General features: G+C 39.6%; 1 protein-coding gene across 2 annotated transcripts; it reads right to left on the bottom strand.

Moving 5' to 3' along the window:
• Positions 1-225: 225 nt before the first annotated feature.
• LOC131677317 (hamartin) lies at positions 226-17,095 on the bottom strand. Of its 2 annotated transcripts, none has more exons than XM_058957055.1 (6): positions 16,287-17,095; positions 4,320-5,642; positions 1,421-3,058; positions 1,140-1,297; positions 962-1,073; positions 226-902 (listed from the first exon to the last, which is right to left on the bottom strand). In XM_058957055.1, exons 1-6 carry the CDS (start codon positions 16,378-16,380, stop codon positions 601-603), a joined length of 3,627 nt encoding a protein of 1,208 aa, XP_058813038.1. In that variant the 5' UTR covers positions 16,381-17,095; the 3' UTR covers positions 226-600. The 2 variants fall into 2 exon arrangements, with proteins under 2 accessions (XP_058813038.1, XP_058813039.1); XM_058957056.1 differs by lacking the exon at positions 16,287-17,095 and adding an exon at positions 5,717-5,879.
• Positions 17,096-18,587: the final 1,492 nt, after the last annotated feature.

Genomic DNA, 18,587 nt, shown 5'->3' with positions numbered 1-18,587 from the left:
TGAACGCCTAAAGGAACTGGTTTGTCCAGAGTGATGTCCCGAAAAGCACATACAGAAGCTCTGGTTTGCTAACGAGAAAGCAAAAATGATCTCTCGTCTTTTGGCTAGGAAACATCTTCTAGTCAACATTTCTGTAGCAATCAGCTACCCAAATATTACGAATTTCTCTGATAAAACGCGAAAGGAATTCTTTTCGGATATTTGAAATCAATGCAAATAGCGTCGTAATTCTTTAACATAATATTTTCTTCTCTTTTTTCTTAGTAAATCTCCATACATAGGTTCCAAATGTTTGCTCTGAACGCCGCTCTGGCTTCAACGTATCTATTCCTTTACTTTATTTTTTCGTTTGAACGCAATAATCAATTAACAGCCTAACAAACGATAGAAAATTGTGTTCAACGATCGGTATGCGTAAGTGTGTGTGTGTGTGTGTGGGTGGGTGAATGTGAGGGTCGCTCTAGGAACGAAATTTGCAGGGCACTGCATTAGTGTGTAAAAGGAATAAACTTGTCCGCGGAATCAACGACGGAAGGCATGTTCCATGAGAAAGAGAAAGCGAAACATAGTATACCGAAACAAAGAAAGCAGTAATACCGTTCATAGTCGTTGACTTGGCCCAGGAATGGCAGTACCGGCTTCATCTGAGTGGTTCCCAGAGGCCAACGGCGGTCTGCCGGCAACCACCAGTCCGGCTGAAGTGCTATTATTGTCCATTGATATATGAGGAAGGACGCCTGTCGGCGTCGGCAGACTGGAATCCTGTTCCAAGTTGTTTTGATTACCAACACCACCACTACCAGATTGCACTACCAGTGCTAAGTTTTTGATTTCCGATAGGCCTTCGCTCGATGCAAGCGAAATCGACAACGGAGAAGTATGATCCAGGGAACCGACAGCGTCTATCAAACAAAACAAAGTATATTATTTGAAAGCAAAAGGTAACACTTCTCTAACATACCAGTTCGGTCCGAGTCGGGAGACCGGGCAGCGGCATTAACACGAAGTTCCAAAATAGCTTCCTCCATTTTGACCACGATCGCTTTTTGTGCGTGATATTTGCGCTCGAGAGCCTTTCACGAAAAGAGAACAATTCGTTCATTGTGAATTCCAGTACGAACCGGAACAATAGAACTTACATTGAATTGCTCCTTATGCTCTTCTTTGACCGTTTTGAGCATACGCTTCTGCAGGGTGATCGTTTCGTCCCGTTTTAACAACTGCTGTTCGAGTTCTGCCAAACGCTCCTTAGTTGAATCCAGCTGAGCAGATTTCATCTCCAAACTGAACCTCAGATCTGTAGATGAAATTGGATAAGATACGCTCATAACAGAACCGAAGCAACTGCGCCTGGCTTTGAATCAGTCCTTTCCGAAAGAGCGTTGAACGATTGTATGTTCATGTAAATAATAGTACTTACCTTTGACTTCATCTTGATAGGTTTCTTGAATCATGGCAATCTCCGCATCCCTTGCCTTCATGTTGTCTAGCTTTGCCAGATGCTCTTTGCATTTAAGCTGAATTTCGCCCATCAAAATAAGTTCACATTGCAGTCTAGTCAATTCATCCCTATACTGCTGTCCTAGGTCTGCCTTGAATAAGGCCTGTTGCATTTCGTTGCGTAAATCAAACAACTCGCCGCGTGCCTGTTCGATGGCAACTGTTTGTTCTTTACGAGCTCGAGATTCATCCGTTAATGATACCTCAAGCTCTTTGATCTTTTTCTGTAGATCTTGATTTTTCTGTATCTCGGCTGTGTGCCTTTCTTTCAGTTCGATTACCTCTGTCGAGCTTTTGGTCCAGTCTGAATTTGTCTTTCTCCTCAATGCCGCCAATTCCGTGTTCAGCGAGCTAATCTCTTTGGTCAGTCGTGAAACCTGATCCTTCAGTGTTTCATTGTTCTGCTCCAGCCCTCGTATCACTCTACTTTTTCCTAACAATCTACGGTTACGCTCTGCATGAATCTCTCGCCGATGTTTCTCGTACTGCAGCTGCAAATTTAGCAGAGTGATATGATCTCGGTACAGTTCCTCCGTCCGCCTGGCATCCCCACTTGCCAGTCGTTTTTTCACGCACAGCTCAATATATTTATCCAGCATCAAATTCGGGTCAGGCTTATTCTCACTATCACTCCGCTCCTGCAGCCGTTTCATAGCAATATCTGATTTATACTTCATTTCCTCCTGCAAAATTCCATACACAATTTGCTCGTACGGCTGCGGATAGCTCTCAATAGTCTGAGTCCCACTGCTCACCAGCTGGGAAGAAGATGGGACTCCATTTTGTCCCCCTCGGTGAATACCTATCACACTGGTAAGATTCTTACGAATCTCCTGAAAAAGTGCTTGATTCCTCCGTATATTTTTCTGCTCTTGCTTTTTGTTGAAATGAGTTGCAGCCGATATGGCTTCTTCCTCGGAAGGACTGCTTCCACTGCTGCTGTCCCCATTGGCCTCTACGAGCGTTAAATCCTGCCTTTCTCCAACCAGCGTTTTAGGATCCACTCTCAAACTGTACTTCTTCAAATCCGGTAGTGAATGCCGGCGTTGGTGCTTCCTGCGCGTTTCGCCAGCACTACTCCTAGTCACACTAATCCCCGTTCCATTCTTTATCATATAGCTACTAGTGTCAGCAGGCGAGGTACCCGTGCTGTAACTTGGGTCCGAATCCACCACACATTGGCTATGCATCCTGTAGCGGTGCCGGGTGAAGTTGATCATCGACTGTGAGTTCTTGAAATGCAACCCGCCAGCCGAACAGGGCGATCCTTCTTCTTGCTCGAAATCTTCCACATCGAAAGCTTCCTTCATCGGATGTACCGGCAGCGAATGGGACTGCAGCTGCTGATGTTGGTGGGACTGGAGCTGGGTTGGTAGCTGTAGCGGCAACTGCTCCTGCAGCAGGTGACTATTGATGTCGATTACTTCCTGGTCCTCCTGAGTGCAATCTGTTTGGCCGACGTTCAGCGGCAAATCGTAACGCGCACCCACTAGCGCAACCGAGGTGCCACCTGGGGTAAGCTTCAAGTTCGATACCAGCTGCGCTACCCGGTTGATTTCTGCAGAGAGACATACAAATTAAACGTTAGACAAGATTTGTTGGTACTAGTTGTTAAATAGCGGTTTCACTTTTCCGGAGAGAGTACTGCGGCAATTCAGAGGAGTACTTTTGCAAACTATATCAACAATCCAGGAAACCGGATGGCGTACGTCACCCAGTAGAGTGCGTCTTTAGTGAATGGCAGTCATATCAGTCCCTGGATTTTTAATTTAGGCTTTATTTACTACTGTTACAGTAGCCAACAAAGTCGATTTTTTTTCCTGTGGAGGGGCTTCATCTAATTTCCCTGGGAAGTAAGCAGAAGCGACTAAAATATCAGTCCTCCCTTTCGTTGTTGGCATATTTAACTGTATTGCCCCTACGTCTCTTTTTATAAATGCGATTATTGGTGTATAGTTAACGTATGCACTTACCAGATATATTCACCGAGTTGTCAAATATTATACTACCCGTTTCTGTAGATATTCCTAGAATATTGTTTTTCAAAGCCCATGGTGCTTGAATTAAAGCCACGTCTATATTTTCTTTTGTGAACCTGCGGCAAAGGATTCCAGTTGCTCCTTTCGCATGATGCAGATTCACCTGGATAATTTTCTTAGTTTTGTGTTCGAGTTCCACGACTTGCGAAGAAACAAAACGTCCACAGTGTCAGAGATTCGCTTAATACAGTAAGGGCAAGGCCCATGATAATCCGTTCGCGACTGACATATATTATCCCCGCCGACCAATCAGTCCTCGACACGCAGATACATCTTGACTTAAGTGATTTCTGCTTTCAGTCGCCTCTTACGACGTGGGAGCAAGAACCCAGTGGATGCATTTTTGGCTGAGATATTTCAACCCATGCCACACGGTCTATAGGCAGATTTTTTCAGAGAAAGCTAACAAACTTATCAGCCTCCTAGTGGATCACAGCCAAACGACAAGTTCGTCCATTCACACCGAAATTTGAAGACAGAAACCCAGCAAAACTTCAACAAACTTCCATCAGCTGAAAACCTTAGCAAACCTCCAATTGTTAAAAACCCAGCAACGTTCTGCCAAACCGAAAAAAGTTCGGTGTGTAGAGTGAACAGTTCACTGCATCACTGACATAGAAATGCAGGAAAGGCTTCTTACCGAGGAGTTCGTCCCGATACTTCCAAGGTTCCGAACGCCATTGAGAATATTTTAAACCTATTTAACAATTTTAACCATCAAGTGAAGAACTGAAAGCGGAAAATTTTCCAATATTAGCAATCCAAACTCTCTATACTCACCAAACGCCGGCTGATCGATCGGTAGCGGACTCGACGGGACACTGTTGCTGGTAGAGGTCGCTGTCGTCGTGTTGGACAACTGCATGACCGAATGGTTCCGATCGTTAACCATCCGCAGCAACTTTTGCGATGTGATCACACTTTTCTCGTAGCTGAAATGGCTGGCTTCCTTTTTGACTGGCGACGACGGCTGGCTGGTGTTCCACATGGCCCGAACCGCCGACGAGTTGACGGGATAGGGTCTGACGGGCTTGATGATGTCCTTCATCGGTGTGGTTTCCGGTGTTGCTTCCACGGCTGCTTCCGGTGGGGAAGCACCGTCAGCAGCGGGTAGCTGAGGACCCGATATTGAAGGAATTGTGTAGCTGGGGGTTGGATTCGGAGTATGGGGAACCGTAGATGGTCCGGGCGGAGGTGTTGGCTGCATCATGTTGCTCGGGGACCAGAATGAGTTCTGCGCAGCAATGGTGCTCAGTTTTTGATCGGTGGAGATGGTGTTGAAGTAGTTCACACTTGCTCTCCACTGGAAATCAATAGTTGCCGTGACGGCACTGAATTCGATCGGTTTGATGGGAGTGGCATAACATGGACACTCATTACCTATTGCTGGCTGGGTCTCTTGTGGTTTATCCAGATAATCCAGAGACATTCGAGCACATTCATTAACCACATCGTGCGGTTCCATGTTCTTCCAACGGAGTTGGTTGATTTCGCTGTCCTGATCCGAAGAAACTAATCGTGGATGGATCTTCACTGTGTCCAGTAATGGTTTGATTGTATGCTGGAAAATAGCTTGCTTCTCACCGCGATATTCACGTTTCAGGAAGGTGATAAAATTACAGGGATACATTCCGTACAATCTGTTGAAAAGCTCATACAACCCAAACTGCAGATGGATTAGTTGATCCTCTGGCAGGTTGACCGAAGTGTTTCTATCGAACGTGGCAAGGTAGTTGAATATCTCAAACAAATCCTGCACGTAGCCCCCCATAACTAGTGGAATGACCGGCAGCAGATTAATAATGCACAGCACTGCGTTGATCAGTGGAATGATTTCCTTCTCCATCTTGGATAGTTTGAGCATTTCCTTAACCAGCTGATGGCTACCAACCTTGCACAGCCACGACGGTCGCTTTTGAATGATGTGCCCAAACAGAGTCAACGCAAGCATCTTATTCGCGCCACTCCTTATCCATTCGGCCAATTTGTCCAGGATGAACTTGTCATGCGGATGCTGTACCTTAACAAGAATATCGACGATTCGAACCGACGATGTCTGGCCAAAGTAGTCCATCATGCTATGTGGTAGCCAGGATTCTCGGGCTGCAAATAGAAAAAAAAAACTTCTATATAATAATTCCAGTTCAATTTTTTTGCAAATAGTAGCGCATTATCACCCCCACGCGGTGCACTGATTGCTGATAATCCAACGTCTGAGTTAGAATTTCATTCACTTTCATCAGCTTTTACCATTCATATTAATCGTGACATTACCCCACCACCTTTTACCATTATCACCCAGGGCACCGGCTAGAAATGGTACCGGCGCGCACACGTTTCGTACGATAGATAATTAAATACTATGTGCAAAACAATCCTCGCCCGTCTATTAGGGGCAGGGGCGCCCAGAGTTCTAAGGAAGCAGGAACGGGTCGGTTGTTGTTGTTTTCAATAAGTCTTATTTTTAGAATTACTCATTCGTTTCGTCAGCCAGTAAGAGGGACTGAAGTTGGTTGCTCAATTCGCCGCAAATTGCTTCCCTGTTCGAAGCACTACTACTATCGCATTCGAAGCAAATAGTCCCTCCTTAACATGGATTGTAAGATAATAAGGAAGAATTAATTTTTATCGTGTGAGAACCAACCACAATCGTCGTAGTAAACAAGATTGTTTACCAAAAACAGTTCAAATTTCCTAACGCAACTATCGGAAAGTTCCGCTAGTGTAAGGTACGCCCAGCGTTTATACCAACTCCATCTGCTTTGCGTTCTTCGCTCCCGCGTTCCGCAATCCTATCTCACCCATAGCTCCATCCAAGCATGCCTCCGCTCAGCAGCCAATCGTAGCTTGGCTATACCGAACAAACAACTCTCGGTGCATCTCGCTTCCGCACCCGCTCAGGTTCCATGTTGCGTATGTGCAAAACAATTTTCTCATCATACCCGTCATACAGCTGTTTTGCTGTCAAACCCCGGTAGGAAGTTAAAGTATTCGTGAAATATTCAGTACAAAATTTCATTGATGTAGAAAACGTGTTTTTATATTTTGTATTATTGTATTGGATTTATTATATTCTGAAAGATTGTACGTCGATTCCCGGTTTACCATTCCCCGGAAAACCATTTTCCGGAATGTCATTTCCCAGAAAACCATTTCCCGGAATGTACCATTTCCCGGAAAACCATTTCCCGGAATGTACCATCTCCCAGAATATCATTTCCCGGAATGTTCCATTTCCCGGAATACTATTTCCCGGAATGTACCATTTCCCGGAATGCCATTACCCGGAATGTACTTTTTCTCGGTAATTATTTATACTATTGAAATCTAAAGTAAACATGTAATTTGAACTTTAAGAACAAATCCAGAGCTACGTTGACTTACATATATGGTATTCAATAGCATTCAAATTCTTATCATTTTATAGAAGGCAATATCATGAACAATCCACTAGAGATTTTGAGCCGAGTTTATAGAAACAGCCCAACGAATCATGTGTTTTTTACCTTCCAAGATGTTTGTGGACCTGCATACACGTGGCCTGGTTACATAGAGAGAATTCTGGTTTCTAAAAACTTTAATTTAATTATGACGAGCGTTTACAATTAACCACTTTTTTTTCGTGAATGGTCTTCGAGATCCAGAGGAATGGGTTAAATTTATCTTCGAAATCAAAGGATTTCATTTTCGCCGTTACAGAAGAGTAATCTTGGATTTGTTCAATTATTTGAACAAGGAATCCGTGAAAAAGAAATATTTTTCCTTTTGTATGAGTCATTCCATTTACGTATATTTAGACGGAACACCGAGAGAGCTACCAACTTTTAAACTAAACTAATCTATTCTCCTCTATTCTTTATTTCACATTATTTCGCGACAAATAAAATTTACAATCAAGATATGATAAGCTTTATAGATATTGATTGACTGTGCTGGAATAAAACATGATGACATTCTTCTGCATTCCAAGTTTTTGTTTGGTTCGCTTGACACCTTATCTTTGCTCTCTGATCATATTAATAAAAAACAAGCTCTCATAAACCAATATAGTACCAGAAAACAAATTATGCTTAAAAAAAGGCAAAGTCTCAAAGAAGATTGTTATGAATTATTAATTTCCAAAAAAAAGTACTCAAATTTTAAAGAAGACAAATTCAAAAATATTTTTCATGATTTGCTCATCTTCAAAAGAAGGCGAATAAGCTCATAGAATAACAATTATAATTCAAAAAGTTATAACCCCACAGAAAATCCTCCCGATTTTCCCACCGACTAAATCGGCTTGCGTCGGCACAATCGGCCGACTATGCCATCAATTAATCGGTCGATTGTTGCACCGACTCTTATGGGGGTTTAACATGGACGTCAGCCGACACGACAACCGATTAAATATGACAGACGAAATCTGTTGAAATCGGTCTATTTCAACCAATTAAATCGGTCGATTAGTTGATAGTTTAAAACTGGAACCAGAATCACACAGATTAAATCTGGCGATTAATATAGTGACGAAAATTGTCCACCGACGAAACCCAACTTGGTCGTTTAATTAATCTGTCGACCTCGAAGCACCCGTTTTCGTCGGTCGACTGTGAAATTTATGAGCTGTCAAATTTTCTATGGGGAAGGTATGTTAGGACCACTAGTACTTAAATCCAATAAAACACCAAGAATATTTTGAAAGAGTACTTAAAAAAATGTGAAACTGCATAGAAATAGAAAGTACATATAAATCAAAAACATGCCAAAAATAACGACAAGGAAGCATGCATGTATAAGAAAGAAAACCCGGATTTTTTGGATGCATAATCCATAAAAATCCCAAAATAAATATATTTGAAGCATTGTTGATATGTTATTCTAACTTACTTTTAAAATCAATAAAATTCCAAACTACTTTTTATGTTCTAAAGTAGAGAGAATTTCGTAGCTTGTTTGACATTTGCTGCGTAGCAAGTGTAATCAAAATGAGTGGTGACAAGGTACGTGGTTTAATTTATTTTCCGGGAAAAGGTATTCCGGGAAATGCCCAGTAATGCACTCACAGGAAATAAATATCCGAAGGCAAACAACTCTAGTTTCACATGAAACATTGCATTGTACCGAGCCGAATTTTATGTTCAGCTGAAAATAAAATTTCTGCAATCAACAATCAGTTGAATAGTTTTAAATTATTGATTATTTATACCTGAAATTGCATAACAATAGATATTCAAATTTATGTTTTAATTTGACCGCACTTCTAAATCTTTCCTGTGTGCTAACATAGCACGTAGTTTTGCTAAGCGCCGTTGCGTCCTGTTTCGGTTCACTGAATGAGTCGAATTAGCAGATATTTGAAGAAGGTGATTTTATTTTAAATAAATGTTGGATTTATAGGATAGTTCCAAATACATATATGTACACAACAAATAAAGAATATAACTTGATCTTATCTTTGCACTTCTGTTTTAGCCAATTGTCATTAGCCCATATGCTAGTTTCTTAACCAAGAGATGCGAAATAGGGCCATAATAGGTTCTACTAGGGATGTCCGATTAGTTCTCGATTAATCGAACTAATCGATTATTATGGAAACTAATCGATTAATTTTTAATCGATTAACGAATTTAACGATTATCGGATAATCGATTAGATAGCGTCGATTATTGGTCGATTAATTTTTTTAATGCGCGTAAAATTTTAATTTTAATTTATTTATTCCATTTTGGCGACAAGCGGCTTCAAACTACAACTTAACCAAAAATACTAATTAGCATTGAAATTCATAGGTCAAAGAGCAACAATATATTGTGCTGCCAATTGTAACTTTGAAATTCACTTCTAGGGGGTGTTGAAACACCATTAACTTACGTTTTTGGAAGTCTTACATTCACGATCATATCTTTGAATAATTTGAACAGATCAGTTGGAAAGATTAGATCAACCGCGGGATTACGAATTGAACGTTGTCATTCGTGCCGGATTCGCTCTATAAATACTTTTAGATTGTCTTGAGTTCAAGCAAGAAAAGGCTTAAAACAGTACCGGCCACAAACTGTCTGAAGAGGAGAGGTTTAGGTACACTATATGCGTCTCTCCAACAGATACTAGATCCATGAGAAGTTCTATGAATTCTGATAAAGGATCCTTTAAATTAAACTTGGTAGAAGCAATTCCGTCTTTATGCATGGGAAGACTGGGCCAAGGCCAGGGGCCCCGAGATTTTGGGGGCCCAAATTTAGCATGAATATAAAATAATTCTAAAGACTATATTTTTAAAAACTGCTTCACTCAGATCAGTAGCAGCTCGAAATCACGCATTGCACCGTATCCCGTGTGATCAAAATTTTTAAAAAGCATCAGAGCGGCAGGAAACGAAGCATTTCATCACTATTGAACCAATTCAAACGTCAATCCAACATTTCCATTCAAGTTTTAATTTATTTTTAATAACAGTGCAACGTTTGGTACACCACGTATATAAAGATCGTGTTATGGCTGTCTTCGACACAACAGTTTGTTCAATAGGGATTCTGTTATTATTATATTAAATTCGGCCATCTGTAAGCAAAGTGGAATACTGGTTGGGTGGTCAGATTACACCATCTGGGAAGACTATAGCGTAGTTGGTAGGTCAGCTACACTGTACGCAGCTCACCTGAGTTCGAACTCCCACCGCCGCAAATAGTGTGTTAGGCCGTTTGCTACTACAGGTCAGATCGGTCAGGAAAACAAATAACTTTTTAAGATGCACTCAGATTATCTTTCTTTTTCGACAATATTTGGACATCAGGTTGTGAAAATCTGGAATAGTCTTTGTTCTCCATAAACTTTGAATCCCACTTTATATTTTGTTGAATATGTTCGACACGGTTGACTGATTTGGCTCAAATATGAAAGAGTGTCTCAGCATGGCATGAGGTAGAAGTGATTCTTTGATGCTGGGAATCAGTTTTGGATCATGCTCATTCTCGACAGCTGTTTATACCAATTCAATTAAAGGGGCCCTTAGCTCAATAGTGCCAAGGTGCCCCGAGTAGTCTAAAGACGGCCCTGTGTAGAAGATTGTGAAGCCAGTATTAGCCATTCGCCGAAATTCTACTGTATACCGAAGTGAACGATCATCATAATCAGATTGAGATGGACGTTTTGTATTTTCTGTTACTGCTCTCAGGAAAACTTTTAAACTAATCGATTACTTCGATTAATCGATTATTTCTTGGTTTTAATCGATTACGATTAATAGAAATGTAAAAAATAATCGATTAGCTACTAATCGATTAATTGGAAAAATCGGACATCCCTAGGCTCTACCGCCATAATAGGCGCGTCACTCTATTCTGCGTGTTAAACCTAAATTATTTTTTCGTAACATTTCTGCATGAAACACAATTAAGGGGATATAGGAGTTTTTTACCGTTTCCGCATACATTTTTGAAATTTTGTTTCTCGAAAGCTTGAAGGCAAAATGGAATGAGGTTTTTTGCATATTACAAAGCACATTTTAGCCTAGATTAGCAACTTTTAGCTGCATTCGAAAATTTCTTCGCCACTCCCCTCCGGCTCTTTGAATATGCCAAGTTAAAAATGCGATACCAATGCGATCGCATGTTTATCGGAAATGAAAAATTCGAGAATGCTCTGTAGTGTATGTATTTTTTACTCGATTAAAGCAAATAATCGATAAATCTCTAAAATAATCGAAAAAAATCAATTATACGCTTTCAGTAAAATCGAGTAAATTGATAAGCTGCTATTAATCAATCGACACCACAATAAGGATCTTTAGGGATGTGCGGGTTAAGCTAGGGGCAGATCACTCTAGAAATGTGTAACAAATTTGCCTCAAATTAGAAAAAATGCATTTAATTTCCATTTTTGCATCAACTTTGCACTCCCTCGCAGAAAAGTTTAACAAACGTCCTACGCTGATTCACTTTGTTCGACGTTTTGTTGAATGTAGGACTAGTTTTTGTAGGGTTTTGACGTCTTACACGCAATGCAAAATACATTAAGAATTTCTATTTTGATGGAAAGAAATGCATTTAATTAAGCTGATTTTTAAAAATGCCCCTAGGGGTTAAGGCATTTTTTGGTGCAGATTAGTACTGTGAGTTAATATCTCAATTCTTTTTCTATTTTTAAGCCTGAAACCATTGTAACTTTTTTTAGTTTATCCCCTTTTAGCACAATAACACATTCCAACCCATGCGACTTGCACGACTCCATAGGTTGCCTCATCAGATCTACCACAGTTTGCAGCACGGCTTACAGATACTAAGCTAGCTCGTTAGAGTGTAAACATTTGACGAACCGACGCCATAGAAATAGTCTGCGAAAACAATTACATGGAATTCATATATTGTTTGCTGCTAACGAATGATCGGCACCTGATAGATCATAAGGAAGCTATGCCGATGTCCAAAACCTTTGCTGGGAACAGGAAATTACGAATAGATATGTGTTCTATGGCATACAGCCAAATTCCCAATTTACGCTAATAATCACATAGTTGCACTGATTATCCACAGTATCTAGTGTAATTATAGCGTAATTTACGTCAAGAATCCGTAGTACATTATTTTTTGCACCTTAAGAGCTTAAAAATTGCCCATTATCAACTTTTGAGAAATCCGTTTGTTTATCTGAACGATTTCTCTGACGTTACCGAAGCCTGTCAATTTGCGGAGTAGCAAACCTCGTTTCGGTGAGCCGTGATTTGCAGATGAAACTTGGGATTGCAAGCTGCTAGCGGATTGCAAAAGTACTAGATCATGCTGTGTGTGGTGCTGTCCTGGATAACAATGAGGCGAACGAGATATTTGCAGATACGTCACTTAGTAGGACAACTGTCAGTTTGTTGGCTGAATTTAATATGGTTTTTTTTAATTAAAAGACAAGAATAATTAAGGTTTAAAAATAATATAAGTGTACTCGTAAGGACCCGACGTGAGGGGTGGTCAGCCGAGGGGATTGCTCAGGAGGCCCGTGTCCTATAGCGGGCCCTCGTTGTTACCTAAAAGTAAAACTGAATGGACGGAAAATGGGCGGAAAATTCTGCTTCTACTCTGAGCGAGATGGGAAGGTAGACTGGCCTTAATTAACAGGTAATTAAAATTGTTATTTATGGCATTTTATTTTTCATTTGCGGCTGATTCTTTATACTGCGTCTTTATTGTTGTTAGTTCCTTGAATTCAATATGAGATAAGCTTATATAAACCAAAAATCTTCTTAATTTTATATTTTTGAATGACAATTACAAGTTGTGCCTGCTACCTTCTCATCTTACTTATAACAAAAGTTAAAAACTACTCCACCGCTATCAGCTATTAAATCTACCTGTTTGTCGCTTTGTCTACACCAGAGTTACAAATATTTAAATAAATTGATCATATTCAGCCTCATTCATTTTCAATATTCAGTGACGCAGCTGAAAACGTTAAACAAACAAACTGCCCATTCATCCGTGCAGGGTTTTCATTCATCTCCGATTATTACACGAAGAAAACGTGCAACAACGAATCAAACGCATTGAAGAAGGCTCTGGCATAATACAAGCGATGATAATTGTTGTTTTATATGCTTTACCGGCATTTGAAAGCATTTGCCTAGATAATTAGTGAAATGAATATTATTGTTCGATATTCAACTGAATGAATAACATGGTTTTGTGAATGCAAATTTTTACATTTTCAGTAGTCCAAAAAGATCTTCGATTATTTTTAACTTTGGTCTACACCAGAGATGCCAGATTTACAGACATGTTGATTAGTCGAATCAATTAATCAAGCTCTCGAAAATTACTCGGATATTCGATTATTTGTAAAAATCAGACATTACTTTGCAGCATAATTTAGCTCCATGGCCCATCCTTTTTCCAACATAAAATCATAAATAAAATGGTGGGCATCTGTGAGACACGATTTTTTTAAGACCAAATTTTTTAGGCCCCGATTTTGTCTACCTCATGTGAAAATACGTTCGATGTGCTCTAGCAGCCGAACCAGGCTGAATTCGAGTAAATCTTTTCTTAGGCATATTTTCCTTACCTTAACAATGCGAAATATGCAAAAATACAAATCAACTTTCCAAAAAAAAAGTTATCTGGAAGACCCCCTTAACGGGAAATTTACACTAAATAGGAGACTATATCCAGAGACAAAAGGATAATATTTTAACTGCTTTGGTTTATTAAAAAGAACGAAAAAATATGTCCTGATTTTATCAATCTCCACAATTTGTCAGCCAAAAATACGCCATGGGGCTGATAAAAACGGAATTTTACTGTTTAGTGTATATCCTATTGGAGCACAGCTGAATCAGTTTCGAAGCAATTCAACGAGAGATGTTCAGATCATTAACGTAGAGTTATTTCCCAGATTTGATGCGGGAGCAGAGATTGGGCCTAGGTGAGTTCCTTGAGGGACACCGGACACCGGTTGGCATTCAGCCCAAGACTACCGCATGTTTTACCGTGTGTGACAGCGTGTATGTAATTTTACGTGTATTTTTTTGTATAGCCGTGTTGTCGTTTGCATATTCGCATGGGCCTTTTAATGCTTACGTGACCAGGATTCTAATATACAATTTGATTTTCTGGGTGATCCAATTGAAGGTATGTATCGACGTTAAATCCGACGCTTTTTTTTTTTAAATCCACATTACTAAACTAGCATATTGTTTCCGCTTGCAGAGGAAGAAGTACCTAAAGTAAACAATATCTGAAAAATTAATCGTAGTCGCGATAAAGACCAAGAATATGCAAAAATGAACTTTAAACAATTAACATAGGATTTGATCAATATAAAATATGCTTCCACACATTTTTTATCGCATTATGGGCAGCTAGGGCCGAGGGTGGTTGCTGAAGAATACCTGTAATTATTGCTTGTTACTTTGTATTATGAATCTAATGTTGAGTCCTGGGTGGTGTATGCGTGAAAGGTGTGCTTTTTAGCGTTCGAGTCCAGGGGTGCATATCTGACTGGGTTGGCGTAGGTGTTTACTAATTGCGTAATAGTGTGATCGCGAAGGGCTTTAGCGTTTGAATGCTAGCGTGTATTTAACTTCGGGTGCATAAATTCGATTTTATAATCGAGCGCGGACTGTGAATCTGATAATTACTTTTTTAGTATATTGTAGAGGAACGTGTTGTCTAGTGAATATGAGCGTCATTTTTGATTGGTCCAACTGAAGGCATGAATCTAGGCTGATCGAGAGGAGAGACTTCCGGACCTAACCGATTCATTATCTCGCGAGCGATAGATTAATGCTTGGGACCGCGGTTGTAAAGATATAGGTGAAACGTTCACTTAATTACCGGGGTACTTAAATGTTTGGCGAAATTGTTAGCGTAAGTATGTGTGGATGATTGAAACTGTAATGTAAGTTCGCGCTTGTGACCAGGTTTGTGTTATCGCGAAGGCTAGGGGCATTTTGGATGAGATTGTAAGTGTATATGAGAGAATATGCAATTGATTGTGCTAGTGGGTGTTAGTATGAATCTAACTTAAGATATAGTAATAAAAGGAAAACTAACATGCCGAATTAAAAAAATATATATGAAAAGAGATTAAGTAGAAGTGTATAAATTGACTCATAATCTGGTATACATGAGTAGTAGAAGAGTAATCGAATTGAAGTAAAACAAAAATAGACCAATGAAGTAGAAGAAAAGAACGGGAAGGATGTATTTAAGGTTGCTTATACTTGGGAACATAGCGACTTTATTTGACGGTTTGGTCCGCGTGGATGATGCTTAAGGTCCCAATATTTTGGAAGGCTCACTTAAATTTTAAATTTAATGCATTGTGGAATTGAATGATTTTTACTTTAGATTTGGGTTTGAATTGGTATGAGCTCAACACTTTGGCTAATTCACTTAAGTTTTAAAACATTGTGCAAATTGAATATTCAATTTCCATTATGTGTAATAAACCAACAACCATAGGATACTGCATCGGTCTGGGTCTAGTTGAATTGGCAGCAAAAATAATTCAATCTGCCAGTCGTCAGGATATCCCTTCGCTTCTATACACCACCTGAAGCACACGCTGTGTTGCTATTAGATTCTAGGGGCCAACTCAATCCAAGGTCTCCAAGCTACAAATCTCTAAGCATAAAAAATTGTAGCCAGGAGTCCACCGCCAAGCCCACGGGATATGCTTCCACATTTGTAATAAACATAAACATCATAAACATAAACAACAACATAAAATTGTTGGTTGACTATACCTAAGATCGCTTTGGCATGGCTTTTGCATTTTTTTAAAAAACAAGTCTACATTAAATATGCTTCAACATGATTCAATCCACCAAAAGCTTAAATTCATCCTCTGATGAGTCCCATTTCAGTAGGCCCTGATCCAGTAATATCTGCCCGTGCCTTAAAAATACCCACTGTTATCGGAAGGCACAACCTGTGACGTCAAGATCCCACTTTTTTCACGAATGTGAGATAATTCGTAAGAGTATAACATATAATCTCCAGTAAAAATATCTGGCAAATGTTGCAATTTCTCATGCACCCTGCCCCCTAAAAGCGTGACATTTATTATTGGTCCCAAAAATAACATTTTAAAACCTAGTGTACCGAAAAAAGTCTACATGTACTAGTCCATATTAACGATCGACATTTCTGAGACCCATTAACATTTAATCTTAACGAAATATAAAAATTTTACATTATTTTTCCTCGCAGGAAAATCTAATCAACCACGAATTTTCCATCCCCAATACAAGCGGTACACTCGACGAATACTTACAGGCCGCAAACAACTCCGAGAATCGCTTCTTAGAGTCCTCCGCCAGAAGCAGATTATTCGACTCCAGATCGGAGAACAATTTGGCCACATCCATCTTGCTTAGGATGCCTCTGCTTTGTTCTTCCTTCAAAACGTTCTTCTAGTGCTGTATTGAATATACCACCAAGGTGTCGGCTAGGACCGCTTCCTGTACTCCCGGAAAGTCCGCCCGTTTTGCTGCTGCGTAGGATGGTCTTCGTCTTCGGCGTTTCGCTCTTCCTCGCTCGATTCGTATTATCATACTTTTCCTCAATGCTGCTGCTTCTCCCGCTGGTCTGCACAGCCGACCGCTGACACTTTGCCGATAGCTCACATCGATTTCACGAACGTGAAACTGATCCCCCTTGCACTTCCAGAGCAGAACATGCTCCTTTTCTCGTCTACTTAGGCTGGTAGGGCGGACTGGTCGAACAACGTTGCAATATATCGAAAAATTTGCTCCTCTGGGTGAATAAAGAAAACAAATCTTACTCCTCGGCACCTCCGCCACCCCCTTAAACTTTGACTATTCTTTCAACCCTTTGTGACGCTGTTCCACCGGAAGTTTCTTTACCAATCGCAATCGACAGTCGAAGAAAACACAATTTCCCGTGACGCATGAAAGCACTTGCACGATAAACACTTTGCGGACATTGATGGCCGCTTATGAAAAAAATAAAATCACTTTTTCCCTTTCTTCAACCACTTCCTTGCCAACCAACATCAGCCTAAACCACCAGCTAACGAATCTACGACTCGCCCTTCTTTACTGTGCGTGATCCGATCGAAGACTGACAGTGCGGGTCTGATGTGCACAGTTGCCAGTTTGTCAGAACATCGCACAGCCCTAGCGGAAAATATTGGTAAAATATTGTGACGGTGACGGATGCAGCATTAGCCCTTTTGAGTAGCACGATTGTGTGTCATCCCGAGTAGAAAAGTGTACAGAAACAAAACCACAATTTCCATTGTGACAGTATTGGCATCTTTACGCAGAATATATATAGTGGGCGCTACACGCTTGAGGTGGACCCGAATAGAATTTTACAATAGCATTTACCCTACAAACAATCATAAAACAGTAAATATTATAGTTATTACTGTTTCAACATTGTTCGATGCCAAGTTCTCACAGTAGATTTACAATAAAATTTTATGTAACAATAAATTTCACTGTTCAGCAAAAAACTGATACAGTGCATTCACATTAAATTTTACTGTTTTCGAGAAAAAAATGTATGGAGAAAAATTGATTTTTTTAATGTTAAGATACATAACCACCCCCCTTTTTCACTGTAAAAATCTATTTTACATTGAAATTTACTGTAACAACGTTAAAGTTTATTGTTTTTGTATTGTAGCATAACACTAAAACTTACTGTAAATTATTGTAAAATTACTGTACTGTCACAGTGAAAATCACGGTTTTGTTACTGTACATTTCTATTCGGGGATGTTTTGCGGATGAATTATCAAATTGGTAAAAAATGTTGAAAAGCTTACGAAATTTTTACATTTTTCATGAAAATTGGCCATAACTGTATAAAAAAACACAAAGTAAAGTAAAAGAAAACTGCTTTCCTTTTTTCGTTATGAACCGGCATCAAACCATTTCGAACGAAGTTGTGTATGTTTGAAATGAAAGCAAATGTTTGCCAAAAGGGAATTTATATTGGTTATGCTTTGATGGGTTGTTTGACCGGGAGGTTGTGCACAGTAGACACTTTTTCTAAGATTTCTTATGTTTACCTTGAGTGTATCTACTATAAACAAACCACACGACGTGAGACTATATGGCAAATATGACTACACACAGAAAAACATATTGGTAAAAGTAAGAGTGTTCCGCTCTTAGCAAAAAACAACCAATGCCTACTATTGGGTTGAAAGTAAAACTTTTAAATTAATCAAGAATAATAATCAAAATTAAAGTTTTCCCTTTACCCTAATAAAAAAAAATATACACGAGCTTTAACCCATATAATCCAACGATTCCACATATTGTTGGAATTATACCCTGAACAGGTCGTTAGGCTCTTGGATCATAAGATGTTTATTAGGGTAAGCTAATGAAGAATAGTAATTAAAATAAAAGTTTTATTTTCAAACTTAGAGTATGTGTTGGTTGTTTTTTTTTTCTAAGAGTGAAAAACTCTCATTTTTGTCAACATGTTTTTTTCCTGTGTGTAGCAGTGCGTATGTTTAACGCCAGCTGCGCACTCTGATAAAAATGTGAACATAATGTGTAATGTAATTTTACACATAGATTTTTGCAATTCGCGA

Source organism: Topomyia yanbarensis, chromosome 1, assembly GCF_030247195.1.
Source record: "Topomyia yanbarensis strain Yona2022 chromosome 1, ASM3024719v1, whole genome shotgun sequence".
Classification (NCBI taxonomy): Eukaryota; Metazoa; Arthropoda; class Insecta; order Diptera; family Culicidae; genus Topomyia; species Topomyia yanbarensis.
Note: the sequence above shows the minus strand (reverse complement) of the source record. Positions and strands in the feature narration are given on the sequence as shown.

Bases quoted from the DNA above. Each gene is read 5' to 3' on its own strand.
- LOC131677317 (XM_058957055.1), bottom strand. From the start codon at position 16,380: ATGGATGTGGCCAAATTGTTCTCCGATCTGGAGTCGAATAATCTGCTT. The intron at 5,643-16,286 runs GTAAGTATTCGT...TTCTATTTGCAG, and splicing joins CTCGGAGTTGTTTGCGGCCT to CCCGAGAATCCTGGCTACCA. The intron at 903-961 runs GTATGTTAGAGA...TTTGTTTGATAG, and splicing joins TCCCGACTCGGACCGAACTG to ACGCTGTCGGTTCCCTGGAT.